The sequence below is a fragment of the Branchiostoma belcheri genome, unplaced genomic scaffold, assembly GCF_001625305.1.
Source record: "Branchiostoma belcheri isolate BF01 breed outbred unplaced genomic scaffold, Haploidv18h27 scaffold192, whole genome shotgun sequence".
Taxonomy (NCBI): domain Eukaryota; kingdom Metazoa; phylum Chordata; class Leptocardii; order Amphioxiformes; family Branchiostomatidae; genus Branchiostoma; species Branchiostoma belcheri.
Window position 1 is genome coordinate 267,131 of NW_017803402.1, and position 22,650 is coordinate 289,780.

At 41.5% G+C, this 22,650-nt stretch overlaps 1 protein-coding gene across 1 annotated transcript in view; it reads right to left on the bottom strand.

The window, feature by feature from the left end:
• The window catches only part of LOC109468117, a 75,154-nt gene extending 57,224 nt beyond the window's left edge, over window positions 1–17,930 (bottom strand). The window contains exons 1-4 of the mRNA XM_019766362.1: window positions 17,813–17,930; window positions 15,623–15,699; window positions 5,375–5,573; window positions 4,683–4,903 (exon numbers count right to left, since the gene is read on the bottom strand). Of these exons, the coding sequence (XP_019621921.1) occupies window positions 4,683–4,903; window positions 5,375–5,573; window positions 15,623–15,686 (484 nt within the window). The 5' untranslated portion in view covers window positions 15,687–15,699; window positions 17,813–17,930. The remainder of the gene's footprint in view (window positions 1–4,682; window positions 4,904–5,374; window positions 5,574–15,622; window positions 15,700–17,812) is intronic.
• Window positions 17,931–22,650: the final 4,720 nt, after the last annotated feature.

Here is a 22,650-nt window from a genome sequence, read left to right on the forward strand (position 1 = left end):
GTGCCTTTCATCCAGGCTAGGCCGTCGGGGGAGCTGCTGCCCGAGCGGCAAACTCCACTCGGAGTTCTTAACTCCCCCGTAGCGCCCATGTAGATTGGCGGGCATACTGCCATGTTCCGCCGACGGGGACTGGCTGAAGGCCCGATCCAGACTGGCTACCAGGGCAGGTTTTCCTTTGTTGTATCCGAGTACACAGCCACTATTCCAATTCCTGTGTCCATTTTCCCGCTATTCCATGTGATGTGGTCACCGCAAGAGTAATAATCCGCTGACTTGTTCCCGTGATGGTCAGGTCGCGCTCTTGCTCAACTTCTGTGCTGCTCCCGGTTAGCACGATGCAATACGGCCGTGATCTTCCCCTTCTGCGCCGTGACATGTTCAATACTAGTATCTCCAATCTACGCCATCCCACAGACTTGTACAGAATGGTATAGATTTGTCTTAGTCCCGTCGTGGCCACTTCTGGTGATAAAAGCAATGTCTTGGACACAACTTGCGGGTTCAAACGAGTCCAAGCCTTCATAGAGTAGACGCACAGCAAAATGACTACTGGTATATTCAGCAGATTTGAAAAACCCACTCTTGTTTATCATTGGGTAAAGGCCTGTCACATGACCTCCTCCAGGCAGAAAGGGCGGAGATTCCCCAAACGGTCTTGTCATATGAATGGCGTTCGGGCTTGTTCACGGGTTGAATGAATAAATTCACATTTGGAAAACAAAAAGGAACCTCGTTGCCTGAACACAACAAATAGGCTAAAGAAACTAGAAATACTAGTAATGCCTGTGCATCCATGATTTTTTAACTGTTGAACTCTTGCTGCAAAGAATATTCGGCATTTATAAGAAAGAAAACTTTGCGGCGGAAAAAAAAATAAAAGTGGCTTTATAACAAAGCATACAAGGAAAGGGGGAAAGTTGGCGGAAAGCTTGTATAAAAGAAGCAATGAAAGAAACTGCAAGTTTTGGGAGAGCGACGTATATAAACAAATAGAAATAGTCTATAGTACATACAGCGCCGTACGTACTGGCACGGACCGTAGTAAATTTCTGGTAGGTTGTTGACTCAGAAATTATCGGTTCCTGGCTGATAACGTTGCCTAGCCTAGCTTCGGACACAAATTCTGCAAACCCGGCTAGTTTTAGCAAATACCGGTTCTGTACTAAAACAATAATCTCATCCGCTCCATACATCTCCCAAACAAGATTTTGAAATAGCGAATTCCTCAGTATTATATCGTTCTATTGCAGGTTATTGCAGACTTTTAGGCTAAATTCTCTGTTATTTAGAAGTTCGCAAGGATTTCTTGCCTAGCCTAGCCTCGCGGACACAAATTCTGGAAACCCGGCCAGTTTTAGCAAATGCCTGTACTGTACTAAAACAATAATTTCATCCGCTCCATACATCTCCCAAACAAGATTTTAAAATAGCGAATTCCTCAGTATTATATCGTTCTATTGCAGGTTATTGCAGACTTTTAGGGCGGATTCTCTGTTACTTAGAAGTTCGCAAGGATTTCTTGCCCAGCCTCGGACACAAACGCTGGAAACCCGGCCAGTTTTAACAAATACCTGTACTGTACTGAACTGTACTGTACTAAAACAATAATTTCATCCGCTCCATACATCTCCCAAACAAGATTTTGAAATAGCGAATTCCTGAATATTATGTCGTCCCATTACAGGTTATTGCAGACTTTTAGGCAGATTTCTCTGTTACTTAGAAGTTCGCAAGGATTACTCGCCCAGCCTAGCCTCGGACAATGAATACATGTACCTTGAAAGACCGATTGAAGTAACTAGCCCTTTTTTAACCTCAACGAAAGAATCGCTCAATCTAAGGGGGTTAAATCTAAAGAATAACTAAAGATGAACGTCAGTAAAGTAGTCTACAGTTACACAGTATCATGGTCTATCTAGGTTTAAAAATGTTTTATCTGTCTCGAGTTAAACATATTCCATGAGTTGTGTTCTAAATGTTCAGAAACTCAGTAAATGCAGTGCCGTACGTATTGACACGGACCGTAGTATTAATATAAAAGTTCGGGAGGTTCACTGAGAAGTTATGAGTTTCTGGTTAAACTAAAACTAAAATAGTCCACAGTTACCCAGTATTATGGTCTATCTTGGTTTGAAAAATGGTTTATCTGTCTCTAGTTAAACATATTCTATGAGTTCGAAATGTACAGGAAGTCAGTACATACAGCGCCGTACATACATAAACGGACCGTAGTCAACTACGGGTAGGTTGTTGACTGAGAAATTATGGGGTCCTGGCTGATAACGAAAGAATCGTTTAATCTAAAGGAAAACTAAAATAGTCCACAGTTACCCTGTATCATGGTGTATCTCGGTTTGAAAAATGGTTTATCTGTCTCGAGTTAAACATATTCTATGAGTTCGAAATGTACAGGAAGTCAGTACATACAGCACCGCACGTATTGACACGGATCGTAGTAAACTTCTGGTGGGTTGTTGACTGAGAAATTATGGGGTCCTGGCTGATAACGAAAGAATCGTTTAATCTAAAGGAAAACTAAAATAGTCCACAGTTACCCAGTATCATGGTGTATCTCGGTTTGAAAAATGGTTTATCTGTCTCTAGTTAAACATATAATTATTCTATGAGTTCGAAATGTACAGGAAGTCAGTACATACAGCGCCGTACATATAGACGGACCGTAGTAAACTACGGGTAGGTTGTTGACTGAAAAATTATGGGGTCCTGGCTGATAACGAAAGAATCGTTTAATCTAAAGGAAAACTGAAATAGTCCACAGTTACCCAGTATCATGGTCTTTCTCGGTTTGAAAAATGGTTTATCTGTCTCGAGTTAAACATATTCTATGAGTTCGAAATGTTTCGGAACTCAGTACATACAGCGCCGAACGAATTGACACGGTATTCCTGTAGCTTAACGACGCCTATACTATTTACGTCGGAAAGCTTGTTTATAGAACGAGGAAAGGAACCGTAATAGAATGGACTATGTTTTTGGAAAGCCAATATAAACATATAGAAAGGACTAATAATATGTTGTTGCATTTTCCGCTCTCAAATAAGTGTGAAAAACATGGCGATTGCTACAATTTAGGGAAAACTTTACGACGGTACTAAGGAAAAGACAAAGAAACGCAACATTTCCTGCAGCTTAACGACGCCTATACTGTATAGGGGGAGATGTCTCTCGGTCGGCGGAAAGCTTGTTCATAGAAGGAGGAAAGGAACCGTAATACTGTGTTTTTGGAAAGCCAGACATAAACATACAGAATGGACTAGGCATGGTGTTGTTATATTTGGTCGCTCTCAAATATGTGTAAAAAAAAAACATGGCGATTGCTTCAATTTAGGGAAAACTTGGCGACGGTAGGAAAAGACAAAGAAACGCAACATTTCCTGCAGCTAAACGACGCCTATACTGTATAGGGGAGATGTCTCTCGGTCGGCGGAAAGCTTGTTTATAGAACAAGGAAAGGAACCGTATGTTTTTGGAAAGCCAGACATAAACATATAGAAATGACTAGGCATAATAATGTTAGATTTTGCGGCGATTCAGCGAGAAATCATGGAATATATCTAATATTTCAGGTAAAACCAAATATGAAAAAGCATATGAAATGCTTGTGTTCAGTCGCGCGAGGTTGGTAAGGACTTTACTCATAATAATCAAAAAGATCATATGGCTTTGAGATGCCTCTAGTTAACTCATTACCGCAATGCTTTCTTTACATTACATTTAAGTCCATGTAAAGCTTACGGAAAGAAACACGTTATATTAACGTGACATTTACACATGTGGAAAGGTTACGGAAAGGCAATATTTCCCTTTCAGTTGCCTTTCCGATGTCGTAAAGGCTGCTTAAATATTTCGCCGCCTTTAATACCTCTTAACGCAGTTCGTAAAGTTGGCTTAAATATGTGTTTTCGTGCTGTGAAGTCCTTGATGTATGGCAGGACCACCAACCCCTTGGACTTTGTTCCTGCTGAGGGTTTGGTGTTAGGAGGTTTGGGCAGGTCGCTTTGTTGATGGCCCACTGGGGGTAGCCACAAGTTTTTAATGCTTGGGTCAGGTGGGACTTCTCAGTCTCTAAATCCTGTGGATCTGACACTATGGCGTTGGCTCTGTGGGATAGAGTCCTAATCACCCCTAGTTTGTGGTCAAGTGGATGGTTAGAGTCAAAGTTTAGGTATTGATCCGTGTGTGTGGGTTTCCGGTAAATCCGTATCTGTAGTGACCCATCCTCCTGTATGACTGTAAGGGTGTCAAGAAAAGGTAAAGATCTGTTCTGTTCCTCCTCAGTAGTAAACTTAATATCAGGGTCTAAACTGTTCAGAAAGTCTGTAAACTCCTGTGCATGTACTTTCTTCAACTTCGTGTGAGTGTCATCAACATAACGACGTCACACTTCAAAGAAGCCACGTGACAAGCTTCACTGGGTCAGTCTACTGAGGAAGACCAGAGTGACTGGTTGAAAGCTCTAGGTGAGAGAATTTTTGTGTTGGATCAAAAGTTTTAGCTTTAAACAGATATGTTAACGTTATTGTAACGTATGTACTTGAAAACTTTGTCGAAAGACTGATTAAAAAAAAGCAGTAACTGTTGTGTTTGAAACACCTTTATATCTTGTGTTGTAAAACTGTTGAATAAAACAATGCTAATGACGGATATTACACAAAACTTACTTGTTTTACAGATGTATCTGAAGCTTTCGCCGCATGGTGCGTCCGCCCACTTGTTCCTGCGTTCACTGTTGGACTGTGCTCCAAACACAAGACGAGAACAGAGTTTTGTACGCTCATCGGGCTCCCCGGGTGCCCAGGCAGAGAATCCGCCGAGCGCGCTACCCTGGCTGTCAACCCACGTTCCGACTGGTCTACTGAGTCCGAGCCAAAACTGAGCATTTCTGTAAGATGACAAGAGAAAAATGACATTTTCCTTTTACACCCGTTTTGTACTGTTTTTACTGTTTTTGTACTGTTGATACAATGTTTCACGGTGAATGTTGTTTTCTAAGGTATTTCCAAGTCTTAGAAAGGAGTAGAGTGTGCCTCAGTATATAGTACTAGTGCAATGGTCAAGTGGGTAGAGTGCTTAGACGCTTTGCATTCGGTAGGTCGTGAGTTTGATCCCCGGCCGAGTCATACAAAAGACTTTAGAAATGGTATATCTGCTTAATCTACTTAGCACGTAGCATTCGGGAAAGAGTATGGTAGTTAAACACAAACCACTGCCAGTGGACTAGCCAGCTGCTGTAGAGATGCTGTAGAGTTGATGATAAGTACTCTCTGTGGCTAAATTTTCAATCATATTTAATATTTAACTTAACTGATCATGTACTTTATGGTGTAACAGTGATTGGAAACATGATTCTTACTGGTTTAGACAGTTCTTGAAAAACACAAGATACGCCTGCTCGTTCGTGTCCAGCGGCAGAGCGACCGTTCCTCCCTCGGCGGCACATCTCGCCTGGGCCGTGGCGTAGTCGACTTGCTCGTCGGATGGCGCCACGTACCTTTTGCCGTTGGGGAGACTGAGGTGACCATTTGTTGGACAACTCGCTGGAAGATCCCAACCTGCGGTAAGCAGGTAAAGTGGTTTTAGAAGAGGAAGGTCATGTGAATCTCAATTTCTGGAATTCACAGAAGAGCTGTTTGAGAACATGGTGAGTGGACGTCAGATGGACGTCCTGGTGATGAACTTTGCTAAAGCCTTCGATTAGGTTAACCATAGCCTCTGTCATTACGGCATCCGTGGAGAGATCAGTGCTTGGATCACAGCTTTCCTCACTGACAGCGTCTAAGCGGTAGTTAAGTCAACGGCGAGCGTTAGGACCTCGTAGCCGTTATCGATATCGATAGAAGGTACGTCATTTTCTCTAATTCCAACAAAAATGCAATTATGGAATGCGCTTTATACTAGAGAAATAATTCAAAACAATAGTTGACCAGTTTGTCGATAGAACTTGTTGGAAATATTACATCGAGGAAGGGGGAAGAGGGTGGTCTTACGCCATATCCGTGACCGTTACTAGGCATTATCAGATAATGGGAAGTGTGAAATTGGTGAATAGCCGGTCTGGTTGAATTAATTACCCCCATTTTTAGAACTGGGCTAATCAGAAAACAGCCGAAGACCACCAGTTCTATAAGCCTGCTACTGAGGCTACGGGCAAGGAGACTTTATGCATGTTTCTCTTCCAGACTAACTACGCCGGCTATATATTATCCGAGTATCACCCTATGGGGATTAATGTGACTCAATTCGAAGCGGTTGAAAGAAAAACGAATTTAATATGTTTAAGTTGAGGGGAAAATCTATGAAATAACTATAGTTCTATTGTCAAGTTTATTTTGTCCGTACTACTTGATATCCCGGAGTCGCCATTAATATTGTGTTTAATTACTACATACGCGCATTTTAAGTGACGTTTGATTATATTTTCCTAAAAACTCCATGAAACGTAGCGTTTATTCAACAAACATACGACGTGTTTAATCATACCTTACGAGTGTTTTAAGTGAAGTTAGCTTATATATTCCCGAAAGCTATATGAAATATAGCGTTTAGTCAACAAACATACGACATGTTTAGTTTTTCCATGCGTGCATTTTAAGTGAAGTTGGCTTATATTTTCCTAAAAACTCCATGAAACGTAGCGTTTATTCAACAAACGACATGTTTATTATTCCATACGCACATTTTAAGTGAAGTTAGCTTATATGTTCCCAAAAGCTCTATGAAACGTAGCGGTTAGTCAAAAAACATACGACGTGTTTAATCTTACCTTACACGTATTTTAAGTGAAGTTAGCTTATATGTTCCCAAAAGCTCTATGAAACGTAGCGGTTAGTCAACAAACATACGACGTGTTTAATCTTACCTTACGCGTATTTTAAGTGAAGTTAGCTTATATGTTCCCAAAAGCTCTATGAAACGTAGCGTTTATTCCACAAACATACGACGTGTTTAATCCTTTAACCTTACGCGTATTTGGCTAAGGGCAGTTGGCTAATATATTCCCAAAAGCTAAAGAAAATGTAACGTTTATTCAACAAACATACGACGTGTTTAATCTTTATCCATGAGAATTTTAGATAAAGGTGATTTCTTCCCTTCAGCTCATATGTTCCCAAAAGTTGTATAATTTTGCGATATTCTATTTTGTCTCTGTATTCAAACGGGTAAATATTGTCTGTCCCTAACATGCTTATGATAATACAGTATCTGCGGTGTGTATCGGTAAGATGCGCTGACAAGGCATGGTATTTTTCAAAATGTAAATTTTTTTCAGTGCCAAGCTGTGGAAAAAAAACACAGGGATTCAAACGCAAGATAATCGCCATATGGGGGAGCCAATATCTGCCAGATGGTGTGTCACGTGACAGGGTATTATTCAATGACAGACAACGGTGTTTTTTTTTTTTTTAAATCTACTAGATATGCAAGACGCAAGCACCAGGGCTAACATTTGCAGGGCGCCTGTTTGAAGACAAGTACGGGATGGAAGATTGGACCAATTCCACTAGGACAGGTTATGGCACATGGTCCTCGTTCTGTACAAGTTTAAAAAACGGATTGGGGTGGAGATATTGAACACGACACGGCATCGGAATGAGAAAACATCACGATCGTATATTTGTATCGGCGAATAAGACCGGGACACATATCGGTATCTGTATTCGCGAAACTTAGCAGATTATTTCTCTAAGCCTGCGCGCGGTGGCCAAATGGACAAGAGTTTTCTTTCAAAGTAAACTGTACCTTTGCCTAATAGTATTTAACGACGTTGGATTCGGAATTCTAGACTTGGATACAGCGCAGAATCTTGAAGGAACTTTGCACGGACACAGTGACTTATCGCTCGAGCTCGGCCGGCTGCATCATCGAGAACAAAGACTAATCATACGACTTGGTCACAAGCCTGGTTTCCAGTCTATCGGGTATGGAGCGGCTTTCTTTGGGGATCCAGGACCTCTTCGCCGCCCGAGTAAACCAGGCTCCTCGGTACGTTTTGCATTGATATCGTGCCGCTAAACTATATCCAAGGAGCCTAACTTGAACAGGACGGCAGGAATGGTCTACAGGCCCGAAGATAGCCCACCCAAACCACGACAGGAGTAGACACAAAAAGCCACAAATACCTTTGACATACGCAGAATAAACGGCAAGTAAACGGAACAGAATACGCCAATGTCACGCACACTTTATGGGTAAGACGCAGTTTAAGCTGCTTAAAGTCAACTGAAAATCCGAAATATAAGCACCATATACGCAACAAATTACTACCTTTACACACACGTATATTAGCCGTAAAAATGTTTCAATTAGAAATACACACGAACTTTAAATACGTTATAAGAGCATCTTAAAAAGTATTTATGGCAACTTTAAGCAGCTGAAAGGCTTCGTGAAAACCGGAAAATATGGATCCATCCGCACCTATCCGTCATCTTTACACACACTTATATATGCCGTAATAAATGCTTAAAGCATGAAAATACATTAACTTTACTTACACTTTAAACATATTTCAATAATTATTTAAGACATCTTTAAGTGCTTAAAAGCTACGTGAAAACCGGAAAATACGGATCTATCCGCACCTTTCCGTCATCTTTACACATACGTATATTATCCTTAAAAGTGCTTAAAGAATGAAAATACGTCAACTTTACTTACAATTAAAAATACTTTAATCATCATTTAAGACATCTTTAAGTGCTTTAAAAGGCTACGTGAAAACCGGAAAATAAGGATCCATCCGCAGCTACGGAAAGGCCACGTAACGTCGATCTTTACGTACTCGTATAAGACGTGTATAGATGAGTAAAGAATGTACGTTGACTTTAAGCATAGTTTAAGCATCCGTAAATACCGTTTTTCGTGCCGTGATTGTTTGATCTTCAGATGATTTTTTTACACAGAATCACTAGAAAATCCGTTCCATGTATCTGCTTGGAGATTGTGTCGGTCGGATCTTACTGTTTACGACGTCTCCAAGCAGATGTTCGGGGGGAGGGTATAGTTGGGGTTGTCCCTTTCTCTGTATCTGTTCCATTGTTTTATCTTCAGATGATTTTTTACACAGAATTACTAGAAAATCTGTTCCATGTATCTGCTTGGAGATTGTGTCGGTCGGATCTATGTTACTGTTTACGAGGTCGCCAAGCAGATGTTCGGGGGGAGGGTATAGTTGGGGTTGTCCCTTTCTCTGTATCTGTTCCATTGTTTGATCTTCAGATGATTTTTTACACAGAATTACTAGAAACATTCGGTCCCTGTATCTGCTTGGAGATTGCGTCGGTCGGATCTTACTGTTTTCGAAGTCTCCAAGCAGATGTTCGTGGGTATAGTTGGGGTTGTCCCTTTCTCTGTATCTGTTCCATTGTTTGATATTCGAGTGAATGCTTGCAGACCTACTGAAAATTAGTAAAACAAACATTAGGTCCCTGTATCTACTTGGAAATTGTATTGGTCGGATTTTACTGTGTGCGAAGTCTCCAAGCAGATGTTCAGGGCATAGGTGTAGAGAAAAAAATGAACACGCTACACAACATTATGATACAGTAAATGAAATAAAATATGGTTATACCTATCTCACAAGCAAACTAAGATGACTTTGCATAAAACATTCTTTCATAAAATAATCGTGCAGAAGACTAGCTATTCTCTCTCTTTTTTTTTTAATATTTACATATCACCTTTTTCCAAAACTGTAGGACATGTAGGATGGCACATGCTTTTCTGTCATTCCGTGAGTTTGGAAGCTAAAGGCCTTTTGCCCTGCAAAATAGGGTTTTTGCTGTAAACCGGAAGGGAGACTATTTCCCAGTAAGTCCGTCGCGACAGTTGCCATAGCAACAAACCTATCTGTCTGGCTCACCACCTCTGGGTGCAGTGGGTGGTCCGTGCACGAGGCACGATACATTCAGTCAGTCGGTCGCCAGCTCCCCGCGAGGACGTACTAAACTTTCGTTGTACCAACTGACAAACTATTTGACTTATTTGACTCCTTTGCCGTATCAACGATACTTACAACTGGACCCCTGAAGGTATTCAACTAGTAACGCTTCTACTGTTAGACGAGACGAGCCCGCAGACGAGGCCGTACCCGCGTGGCCGTACCCCGGACCACTGAGAACAACTCCTCTCCTCTCCACCAGCGATAACAGACTCCAAAAACGGTGAGTTCATACGTGCTCTTATTTAGGGTACACTTTTAAACAGGAGCGTTGACAGGTATCATATACAATTATGGTAGGAGTGTATTTTATGGCCCTTTTATGTATAGAAACCTTCCGTGTTTGGAGTCCTGATGACGACTTCACATTTCGGATCGTTCATCTTATACTTTATAGAAGACTTTATAGAAGACTTACATTCTCCCCTGTAACCACCCGGCCTGTTCAGTGGTTGTTTTGTGTGGCTTTGATTGTGAAACGTGTCAATGTTTTGCGCTGGACATATCAGCCTTGTCTACAGCTGAATAATCTCTACGTTTCTTTGACTTGAATATGAAATGTACACCTTGTTTAATTTTGAAGCAAATGTAGCGCTGGACTACTTTAGTGTTTCCCACAATAATCTGTCTTTGATGTCCATTGCAATGTGTGTGGGGGCATTCTAGACAGATAAGCCAAACTTGTCTTATTGCCCATGCCCTCGATAAACTGAAACCGTCCTGCTTGTGGAAAAGGACGCGAGGAGAGAGCACATGGATGCTCTGATTGGTCAATTCCGGAAAAAGTTTGAGCGTGGCCCGTGCGATACAAACAAGGAAACCCCGTTCGTTACAAACGGGGAATTCCCCGTGCACTGGTCAACGTAAACCTAGCGGGCGAGGATCGGCTTTCGTGTCCGGCATAAATTTCCTTATGGCCCACATGGCGACATAGAACTATTTTCACGGCCAATGCAAGGCATGTGGCGTGTGAGATTCTGAAACACGTGGTATCTGGATGTCTGGGAGAAGCGGGGCTGCCATTGGTCGAATTAGGTGTCAAGCTTGTTGCTGGGCAGGGCCAAAAAATAGTTTATACTAAACAAACTTCAGATTTTAGTAGCCGAGTCCTAAGGCTCAATGAGAAGCGAAATCTTCAAATAGGAAACGAAGCTACCTTCTTGCCAAAATAAGGAAGCCACTTCTTAACATATTCACAGGTAAAGAAGTAAGGTTATAAGCGTTTCTTCCTCCTTTTCGGTTCCTGCGATAATGACACGAGGCTAATCACCGCTGTTTCCCTACAGTTGCCCAGGCCGGCGGGCGTGGAGATACGTAGCCCCTTTGCCTTCTCTAAACCAGGGATACAGACATAAAAAGGTGAGTTCATACGTACTTTTATCGATAATTCTACAGGGTGTGGATGTTTGGTAACGTCGGCCAGTTTTAGCTAAGTTAATTTATGAAGCGCGGAAGGACTGCTACTTATGCTGTTAACAGCTGTCATGTCAAGTGTACTTTTGACGCACATTCTATATCAGCCTTGTCTTCAATTGTTTTCTACGTTTCGATGACTTGTTTAGGAAATGTACACCTTGTTTTGAAGACTCATTTCAAACCGCTACTATTTGCTGTGACGTTCGCACCACGGTATGTTTTGGCCGAGATCTTTATGAGGCGCGGTGTGAGGCATATTACTGTTGACTAACTTGCCGTGGATAGAGGGTAGCCATTTAATCTTGAGTTTTGTCAGGTATCATATACAATAATGGTAGGAGTATATTTCATGTATAGATACCTTCAATGTGTCAAGTCCTGTCTATTGTTTTGTCCTGACACTAGCAACCAGCCTCACACCTTATCAGACCAATGACAGACTTTTTTCTCTCCATACAGTTGCAGTACCATGTGCCTTAGCTAGTGCGCAAGCTCTAGCCGGCAGTTGGCGTGCTATAGCCGGGACAATCACATATGCCAGAAGCCATGGTCACAGCTGACTCAAGCCTCCCGGTCACAGAGCTGATCATGACAACTGACTCCAGTCTCCTTTGTGTAAAATTTTGTTTCGATATTGTTGATGTTGATATCATATGAGTATTAAGTAGTAGCATCGTCGACAGAAAGAAGGCAACATGGGAGGGAACCAGATCAGTAGCAGAGCCATCACGTGCAGGCTATGTAATGCATTGCTAGCCACAGTAAACCTTACACCAGTTAGAGATTACTGGGATGACTTACATACGTCTGTACTACGATGATACATTGCCTGTGTTTTACAGTATCTTAGTGTATCCATCATTTTAACAGACTCATACAGCTTAGTGAGAAAACTCCAGAGTGCCAGAATTAAAAAGGAGTGGCTTCGACTTCTGATGGCTATAAAAGGCGTTCTTAACATCGTCTATGTCCCTGGTCATGCGGGTATTTATTACAACGAGGTGGCAGACAAACTGGCCGGAATTGCTGTACCCTTTGGTGACATCAAGTTGACTGTGCCCGATGTTGTGGATATAATCCAGAAGAACTGTCTGTCAAGGCACAACGGTCCAACTACTTGGTCAATGATGAGACTTGAAGAGAAGGGAATCAAGAGAGGAGAGGGAGGACGAGTGTACCTTCGTGGGGATAGCAGAAGACTTATGACACAGCTTAAGATAGGAATCATAACAATGAACGGTCTGAAGACATTATTGGACATGCTCGAGGGAGGAGGACCTAGGTGGTTGCCGGAGTCATTACTCCTTTGACGTTAGAAGAAGAAGAAGTGTATATATTGTAATGACCTATTTTATATGTATTTAGAAAACCTCGCCAATGACGGTTCAAATCGAATCGAGGAGAATGTACACATTTTAAAAACCATGAATATGCTGAACAATTGGTGTATATGGGAGCTGCGGTACGATTGCACTCTCTAACTAACTTGTAACTAACTAACTGATAGTGCAAGACCTGATGAAACTCCGAACAGTTCCCTTGTAATTACTTATACAGTTCTCTGTTATTGTAGTCCCTGTTATTGGTCCGGTTACAAATATGTGTGCTGAAGTGATGTACCACTGTTATGCGGTAATACATAAAGACACAGAATTTCTACGACAAGGGACGTCAGTTCAAGAAGGAAAATATAACTCAGTTAAGACTGAAAGGGTTAACGTATCCAGTATCATATAGTCATAGCCAGTTCGTCTTAAAAGTCTCCCGTGCCCAGTGTGCGGAAAGCCTTGTCTCTACGTCTTTCCTTTATCCTCACAAAGTTGCATTGAAAAGAACTTGAATTCATCTGTTGATTTGATTATATGGATGACATCCTCTGGGAACCCAAAAACTGATGCGCGCGTGCGAATAAAAAAAAGTTTTGCAAAAAAGAAAAGTTGCTTTCACTATGAAATCTACGTGGTCATGAAGGTTGAACAAATGGCACAGAATATGTTATGGCGAATAATCTACTCTTCGAATTCATTTCTTTACATTTTTCCTTTGATTTTGGCATTCTATAGCTACGATATTGGTATCGTTTCTAAATGTTTTCCTTGCAACTTATGGTAAATTTTTGCTCATTTAGCAACTGTTTTGCACGATTTACAGTATGGTTGAAAACTTTATTTTGGAAACGGCCGAAAATTCATGCGCACGCGGATGTCATCCATATAATCAAATCAACATGCCCTTATGTACAAACACATACTTTTCATAAAGAGAAGGAAAACTACTAGAAAAATACAACAACTAAACGCGGTAACATATTGGTTTATATTCAGACAATCACGACATCTCCTTTGAAACATCTGACTTCAAATGCTGACCTTGTTCAATTCCAAACAATGTTCCTGTCCAAGCTGTCGGAAAAGCTCCAAAGTCATTGAAAAACAGCTAAGCAGCTGAGAGGGAAGACCTCACCCGCAAGGTGTTGCCAAAAATGAATTCCCTAGGGAATGCGTGCGTGGAATATTTAGAATTCCTGGCAATTCAATCGCAGTACTATACTAAGGGCTCCGCCCCTAAGGCGTCGCCAAAAAGTTTAAATGGCAAATGTGCAGTGAACGTTCGTGGAACATTGACATAATTAAATACGTGTGAATTCTTATTAATGTTAGGACAGATTTCCGAGAGACCTATTGTATCCAGAACTGTGCCTGTCTATGCCTGAATGGGTGTTGTGTCCCAAACCGTGCATTGTCTCAAACTGTGCTTGGGCATGGTTTGGGACACACGGCGCGTGTCCCAAACTGTGCCTGGGGCAAATCTACGTTCTGGGACACGCGGGGACTGTCTCGAACCGTGCCTGACCTGGCACAGTTCTGGACACACAAGGGCCGTGTCCCATTCCGTGCTTTGGGGGCGGAGCTTAGTGTTTTGAGGGAGGAAGCCCTCTCGTGTTGTCGTTTAACTGTTTTAAACCGCCATATTTGTTTTTCGTCGGGACAAAAATAAGAAGGGTCGGTGTATTTCCTGCTCTGTAAAGTACATTTTTACATTTCACGCTGGTCTAAGATGATTTAGACTTATATGTATTGTCAAAATCAGCGTTTCTTGTATCATTCTGCAACAAAATGAAAAAGGTTCTGTCGGCTTCTAAGGCTTGGCCCATCTGAGACGGTTCTTGATACAACACATCGCGTAGTATACCAAAGAACGTACTAGTAGATTAACCCAAGCACAGCCCTGGAATCGGAAACAACACTGTGCTTATCCACCAAGCCCACGCACGGGTCTGGATAGTCCTGACGCGTATCCGTGACAGACTAGAGCAAATAAACTTCTAGATAAATAATGTTTCGGTACACGCGTATGCCTTGTCCCATGCTGCAGGATATAGATTTGCAAATCTACGTTCTGGGACACGCGGAGGACTATCCAGAACCGTGCCTGACCGGGCACAGTTCTGGACAAATATTATTTTTACTTGTCCCATTCTGTGCTAGAGGACTGATCACAATTGTCATAAGATGTGTCCTTTCTTTCATAACAATTAATTATGTACAATTCTCAGCTACCTACACACCAAAAATGATGAAAATATGTTGTTCCTGTCTGGACTTATTGGCTTTTAAAGATTTCGCCAGAAAGTCCCCTGCAGTTCCAGAACAAGCTGCTAGGGACCAAACCCACACAACTTGTTCCTGGCAGGAAAAGCTATCTGTCACTAAAAATTCAAGACCATAGCATGTTCAGGACAAAAGATACAAAAACCGGAAGTTCTCCTGCAGTACAAAGGTCATCGACCAGGAGGCCGATATTTGACCCTGACCTTCATCTTCGTAAGACCTACCAGCATACCAAATATGATCACAATCCATAAATGGGTTCTGAAGTTATGCTTACTACAAATGTGCGGAAACACAAACACACACACACATGCACACTCAGACAGACAGACACACACACACACATATACAAACACACAGACAGACACAGGCGCGCCAAAAGCAATACCTACATTTTTCATGGAGGTAATAAAAATATTCAGCAACTGAAATCGTTGAGCTGAGCATCGCACAATAAATATTATTGACACTGAGGTCAAACTTTCCTGTAATTTTCTTTAAAGATCACGACATATGATCCCGAAGACAAGTTCGGTTCTCATCTAGTAATATGATTACTGAAATGACTAAGACAGAAAAACTAACATTGCTATAGGCAGTTCCCGATAATGTAAGGAGACTTTCAGGTTCTTACCGGCTTGAGTGGGATGTATCTGAAACGCCAGGACAGTCACTAGTGCCACGAACGTAGACAACATGGCTGTTGATATCCTACAATGGAGTGAAATTACACGTTTTGTCATTAGAAACAAGGAACAAAACATACATTCATCATTCCACATCAACAGAGATGTGACAGTGTCACGCCATATTACCTCTGCTCCGGTGCCAGGAACATTGTTAGGTTCATTCAGTTCATTTCAGTTGGTTCATTACCGTAGTTTATATCATATGATTATTATATTTAATTGTCCTTTCGTTTTCTGTTGGGAAATTAACAATGCTTGCCCGGCAAAGAACTTGCCGTGTGTGTTTGTGTGAATGTATGTGTGCGTTTGTGTGCATGAGTGTTTGTGTGAATGTGTGTGTATGTGTGTGTGTTTGTGTGTGTACGTGTGTGTGTGTGTGTGTGTGTGCGTGTGTGTGTGCATTCGTGTGTGTGTGTGTGTTTGTTTGTGTATGATTGTGACTTAGTGTCGTTGCTTCATAGATATGGATGGTCATAATCACTAACGCTTCAATCAGCCATCTAGCGATTATCACAATATTGCAAGTGAGTGCACATGTGTACATTTTTCCCAGTCGCACGCAAAGTTTGGACGGGGCGTGGTCTTACAGGACTTTAACCACCTGACCCCGCCCAGTCTTGTACAGAAGACACCAATCGTCGTTGCCATGGTTACGACACTGCATTGACGCAGCTACTACCCCCACCAGGTACGACATGAAATTTTCCATCGACAAAATTGGCTTCTAATGAAGTAGAAAATTACCTCTCATTCCTTTGTTACCGCACCTTTGTGGTGTTCATTAGGTAAATTAAAACCACCCATTTCCAATGAGTTTCCAATCAAATGCACATCAACACGTTTAATAATTCAGTGCTCCGTCTCTGTGTCAAAGCAACATGAGTTCGTACCCAGAAAATAATGATACTTCTGGTTAAAAGTAACCCAAAAGTGGTGCTGGCCATCAGAATATCTGATAGTAAAAAAATAACAAATTATTCTCTGTTTTGTAGCACAGTTCATCGTGTCTTTAATGGTGCATATCGTTTTTTCAATCCATACCTGTTACATGTAAACATTAACCGCGTAATAAAACAACAAACGTAAGGCCCGGCCCTCCAACTCTGACAACAGTACACATGTGTAATATTACAATATTACTTTCAACACATTTCGAAGAACGACACACGGTCGCCCGATGAGAGTTTTGCGTCTGTACGAGTTTTTTGTACGGCAGGAATTCGACTCATATCGTGCGTAACCCCTACCGGTGCCTGGTTAATAAGTCGGGCGGTGGACGCTCCTGCAGCCCCGAAGAGACCCGCCCAAACCATGATAGAATAGACACCAGGCTTTCTACAAACCTCCAACTCGAAACTAAGGGCCCCGAAAATTAATGTAACGTTCTTGACAGAGCCAAGCAAAGATAGAACTGAGAGTAGCTTTATCAGAACGCATGAGCACGTCTGTGGCAATAGTAAAAGTATCGTCTCCAGGATGAGGAATGGTGACCGAAACCCCGGTTTGTGTGCGGGACTGTGCACCTGAGTCCCTGTGGGTCACATACATGGTATGATGCAGGATTTCTCCGCGATAATCATCCTATGTTATAGCTTTGAAAAGAATCGAGTGAATAGCTTTATGTTCAAACTGCGCCCGTTTCTTAAAACAAACAAAAACGGCCCGATCTTCTTAGAAAGCTCGTAGGTAGAGAAATGTGTCCGTTTACAACACTTATCGAAAATGCAACCGGAAAGTGGGATTACAGTGTTATAATTTTAGCACTCATGCAGCATTTGTGTTTTTTTTTTTGCAAATTTATAGGTCAAAAATTTAGAATACGTAGAGTCCCCTTTTTACGAAGGTCGCACCTGTTGCTACCGTGCCTGCATAGGGGACAAACTATCTGCTATAGATACAAGCACTTGCCGAAAATACTATAGTAACGTGGGATTATATTGTCTTCTTTATAGCTCTTTTGTGGCATTTGTCTTGAGTTCAATTTGGCATGGGTCTAAATTCAGAAACGTGTGTGTAACGGTCTCTTACAGAGTTTTTACGAAGATCGCACCTGTTGCCGCCGTACCCGCATAGGGAGGCAACTATTTGCTTCAGATACAACTTAACGAAGCTGATAAACAAAACTGAAGCCAAACCTGTGTCCTAGGTAGCGTCTGCAGATATCACTCCTCTGACGGAGAAATATTTTTGCGATGAATCTATTCACGTATCCAAATATTTTCACGAATCCAAGCTTCGTATTACTTTGTGTTTTCGTCCGCAGACACACAAAGCGACCAGTCGCGAGTATAGCTCAAAGCGACTGACAGGTGCTCGTCTGTTGCTAAGAGCACAATAATTATATGCTAATTAGCTTCACTCGGTGTCTACTCCCTGTGGGACATGAATAATGGAAGACACTGCGTCGTGCATACCTCTACGAAGCCGCTACATGGCATTTGTATTATTGTCAAGGCCGCATAACACAGTATCTACAACGCTGTTTACAAAGTAGTACTACTGAAATTCTTGAAGCCTGGCTAGTACGTAAATGTATTGTGTGGTATAGATGTATTTGGCGTTTATACTGCATGATTTGTATTGATTTTGACTTTTATTAGGTAGATCCACGTTGCTTTGCCATTAGGTTCGCTATTCTTCCAGTGGTCCATAAAACAGTACGACATACAACTGCCACAATATAACATTGACACATGGTGACAATGGATTGTAAAGTTTGTGTTAAATTGCGCTGCATTACACAACTGCGTTTTAGAGTGAGCCAGCTGCAGTTCAGATGACCCCAACAGGGCAATATATAACAAGTAGTCATAGGCGACAATGCTGCGTGAAGTTTTATATTTTGTTGATTGGGAACAGTATGGTATATGTAAACAGTGTGTGAGAACTTCACAACTGGTAACAACGTATCGTAAAAATGGCTAAATCCCGAATGAAATACATAAGATCTCTTGGGCTTATAAACCCTCGAGAGTTTGTACAAATACAGGCTACATAAGATCAACAAATACTATATTGACCAGGAAAGCAGCTACGGTAAAAATAAAAACACATATATCATCACGGGGCGTGGTCTTGCAGGACTCTGACCACGTGACCCCGCCCAGTCTTGTACAGAAGACGCCAATCGTTGTTGCCATGGTTACGACACTGCATTGACGCAGCTACAACTCCCACCAGGTACGATATGAAATTTTCCATCGGCAAAATTGGCTTCTAATGAAGTAGAAAATTACCTCTCATTCCTTTGTTACCGTACCTTTGTGGTGTTCATTAGGCAAATTAAAACCACTCATTTCCAATCAGTTTCCAACCAAATGCTCATCAACACGTTTAATAATTCAGTGCTCCGTCTCTGTGTCAAAGCAACATGATTTCGTTTCCAGAAAATAATGATACTTCTGGTTAAAAGTTACCTATAACTTATACTGGTCATCAGAATATCTAATAGTAAAAAAAATAGCAAATTATTCTCTGTTTTGTAGCCCAGTTCATCGTGTCTTTAACGGTCCATATCGTGTTTTCCATTCATACCTGTTACATGTAAACATTAACCGCGTAATCAAACAACAAACGTAAGGCCCGGCCCTCCAACTCTGACAACAGTACAGATGTGTAATATTACTTTCCACACATTTCGAAGAAGAACACACGTCCGCCCGATGAGAGTTTTGCGTCTGTACGAGTTTTGTACGGCAGGAATTCGACTTATATCGTGCAAAACCCCTACGGGTGCCTGGTTAATAAGTCGGGCTGTGGACGCTCCTGCAGCCCCGAAGAGACCCCGCCCAAACCACGATAGACTAGACAGCAGCCTTTTTACAAACTCCTAATCCAAACAAACCTCGGCCCCGGAAATGCAACTTTCTTGACAGAGCCGAGCAAAGAAAGAACTCAGAAGTGCTTTATCAGAACGCATGAGCACGCCCGTAGCAATATAAAGTACAAGTATCGTCTCTAGGATGAGGAATGGTGATCGAAAACCCGGTTTGTGCGCGGGACTGTCAGTTGAGTCATATATAATATGATGGAGGATTTTTCCTCGATAATCATCCTATGTGATAGATGTGAAAAGAAACGAGTGAATAGCTTCATGTTTAAACTTCGCCCGTTTCTTCTCAAATCTACAACAAAAACAGCACAAATGTCTTAGAAAACTCGTAGGTAGAGCAATGTAGCCTGGATTTTGTCCGTTTTCAACACTTATCGAAATGCTATCAGAAACTGGGATTATAATATTATAATTTTAGCACTCATGCAGCATTTGTGTTTGGTTCTTTTTGGCAAATTTATGGTATTAAAATTCAGAAACGTCTACGTAGCGTTCCCTTTTTACGAAGATCGCACCTGTTGCTACCGTGGCCGCATAGGGGGCAAACTACATGCTACAGATACAAGCACTTGCCGAAAATACTATAGTAACGTAAGATTATATCATCCTCTTGATAGCACTCTTGTGGTATTTGTCTTGAGTTCAATTTGGCAAGGTTATGGGTCTAAATTCAAAAACTTGTGTGTAACGTTCCCTTACAGAGTTTTACGAACATCGCACCTGTTGCCTCCGTACCCGCATAGATGGGTAACTATTTGCTTTAGATACAATTTAACGAAGCTGATAAACAAAACTGAAGCCAAACCTGTGTCCTCTGTAGCGTCTGTAGATATCACTCCTCTGACCGAGAAATATTTTTGCGATGAATCTATTCACGTATCCAAATATCTTCGCGGATCCAAGCTTCGTATTACTTTGTGTTTTCGTCCGCAGACACACAAAGCGACCAGTCGCGAGTGTAGCTCAAAGCGACTGACAGGTGATCTTCTCTCTCCTCTGTTGCTAAGAGCACATTAATTGTGTGGTAAATAGCTTCACTCGCTGTCTATTCCCTGTGGGACATGAATAATTTAAGATGGTACGTCATACCTCTATGAAACCGCTATATGGCATTTGTATTATTGTCAAGGCCGCAGAAGACAGTATCTACAACACTAGTTTACAAAGTAGTACTACTGAAATTCTTAAATCTTGGCTAGTGGCATGTATTTGGCGTTTATACTGAAGGTTTTTCTTGACTTTGACTTTATTAGGTTGGATCCACATTTAACTTTGCCATTAAATTCGCTATTCTTCAAGTTGACCATAAAACAGTACAACATAGAACTGCCACAAAATAACGTTGCCACATGGTAACAATGGATTGTAAAGTTTGTGTTAAATTGCGCTGTATTACGCAACTGTGTTTAAGAGTGAGCCAGCTGCAGTCCAGTTGACCCCAACAGGGCAATATATAACAAGTAGTAATAGGCGACAATTCTGAGTGAAGTTTTCTATTTTGCAGCTTGGGAACAGTATAGACATACTGTATGTAAACAGTGTGAGCACTTCACAACTGGTTACAACGTATCGTAAAATTGGCTAAATCCCTGGTCAAATACATAAGATCGGGCTCGTGGCGGCCGCCCCCTTGGGCTCATAAACCCTCGAGAGTTTGTGCAAATACAGGCTACATAAGATAAACAGATATTACATTGACCACGAAAGCAGCTACGGTAAAAATAAAAACACATTCATCATCACGGGGCGTGGTCTTGCAGGACTCTAACCACGTGACCCCGCCCAGTCTTGTACAGAAGACGCCAATCGTTGTTGCCATGGTTACGACACTGCAATGATGACGCAGCTACAACTCCCACCAGGTACGATATGAAATTTTCCATCGACAAAATTAGCTTCTAATGAAGTAGAAAATTACCTCTCATTTCTTAGTTACCCCACCTTTGTGGTGTTTATGAGGTAAATTAAAACCACTCATTTCCAATCAGTTTCCAATCAAATGCTCATCAACACGTTTAATAATTCAGTGCTCCGTCTCTGTGTCAAAGCAAAATGATTTCGTTTTCAGAAAATAATGATGGTTAAAAGTTACCTATAACTTATACTAGTCATCAGAATATCTAATAGTAAAAATTAGCAAATTATTTTCTGTTCTGTACGTAGCATAGTTCATCGGTTCACATGCTCATCCCCCCTCAGTTATACCCCTTATGGGTTTTCGAGGGTACCCCAGACGAAGACGAAGGTTTTAATTACTGACCCACCCTACGTCTGCTTGAAGGAAATCGGCCCGGTCCGCCATTCAAAACCATAGGCCATTCCAATTTTCCTCATTAATGCAGGGGTGCATCTGAAATATTACATTAAACACGAAAGCAGCTACGGTAAAATAAAAACACATGCATCATCACGGAAATGCCTGAAGACGACGTATAAAATTACATACCGATAAACAAACGGAACCCTGTGTTCTAGCTGCGAACACGAAAAACCGTCTGAGCACAATACTCCTGAAGGAGGATCATATCATCATCGGTCGGCTGCGGTGCAGGCGACTGCAATGTCCCTCCAAAGCCCCTTGTTGCGAGCAAGGCTGGCGATCTGCTTAAAAGAGAGTAAAAAGGGCCTCACACGCGAAAAAAGACATACTGTACAGTAACTTATTTTTTGTACTCAGATATTTTACAGATTAATAGATTATACGTTGAAGTTAAATATTCTCAGATTATCATGAAAGTTCATCTGTGTTGGTAGTAATCATAGTAAAAGGTTGAACTTTATTCCAACACACAATTGTACAGGGATCAAATTTTCAGCGACCCTTGGCACTTTTGATCAATTGCTTACGTCACGTATCAGTAAATTCTCATGTGAATAAGGTCACGTGTTTGTAAACCGTCATTCTCGCGATATCACGTTGTGAAGTGATTGGTCAATAATTATCCTGATGAAGGCGACAGTGGTCGCTGAAAATTTGATCCCTGTACAATTGTGTGTTGGAATAAAGTTCAACCTTTTACTATGGTTAAATATTCTTGTTTCATCTCATTTCGCTATTCTAAGGCACCCTATTATAATTGTTGCCAAAATAATCCCATTTATATCTCAAACGAACCCATCTAGGTATACCTTCCCACCCTT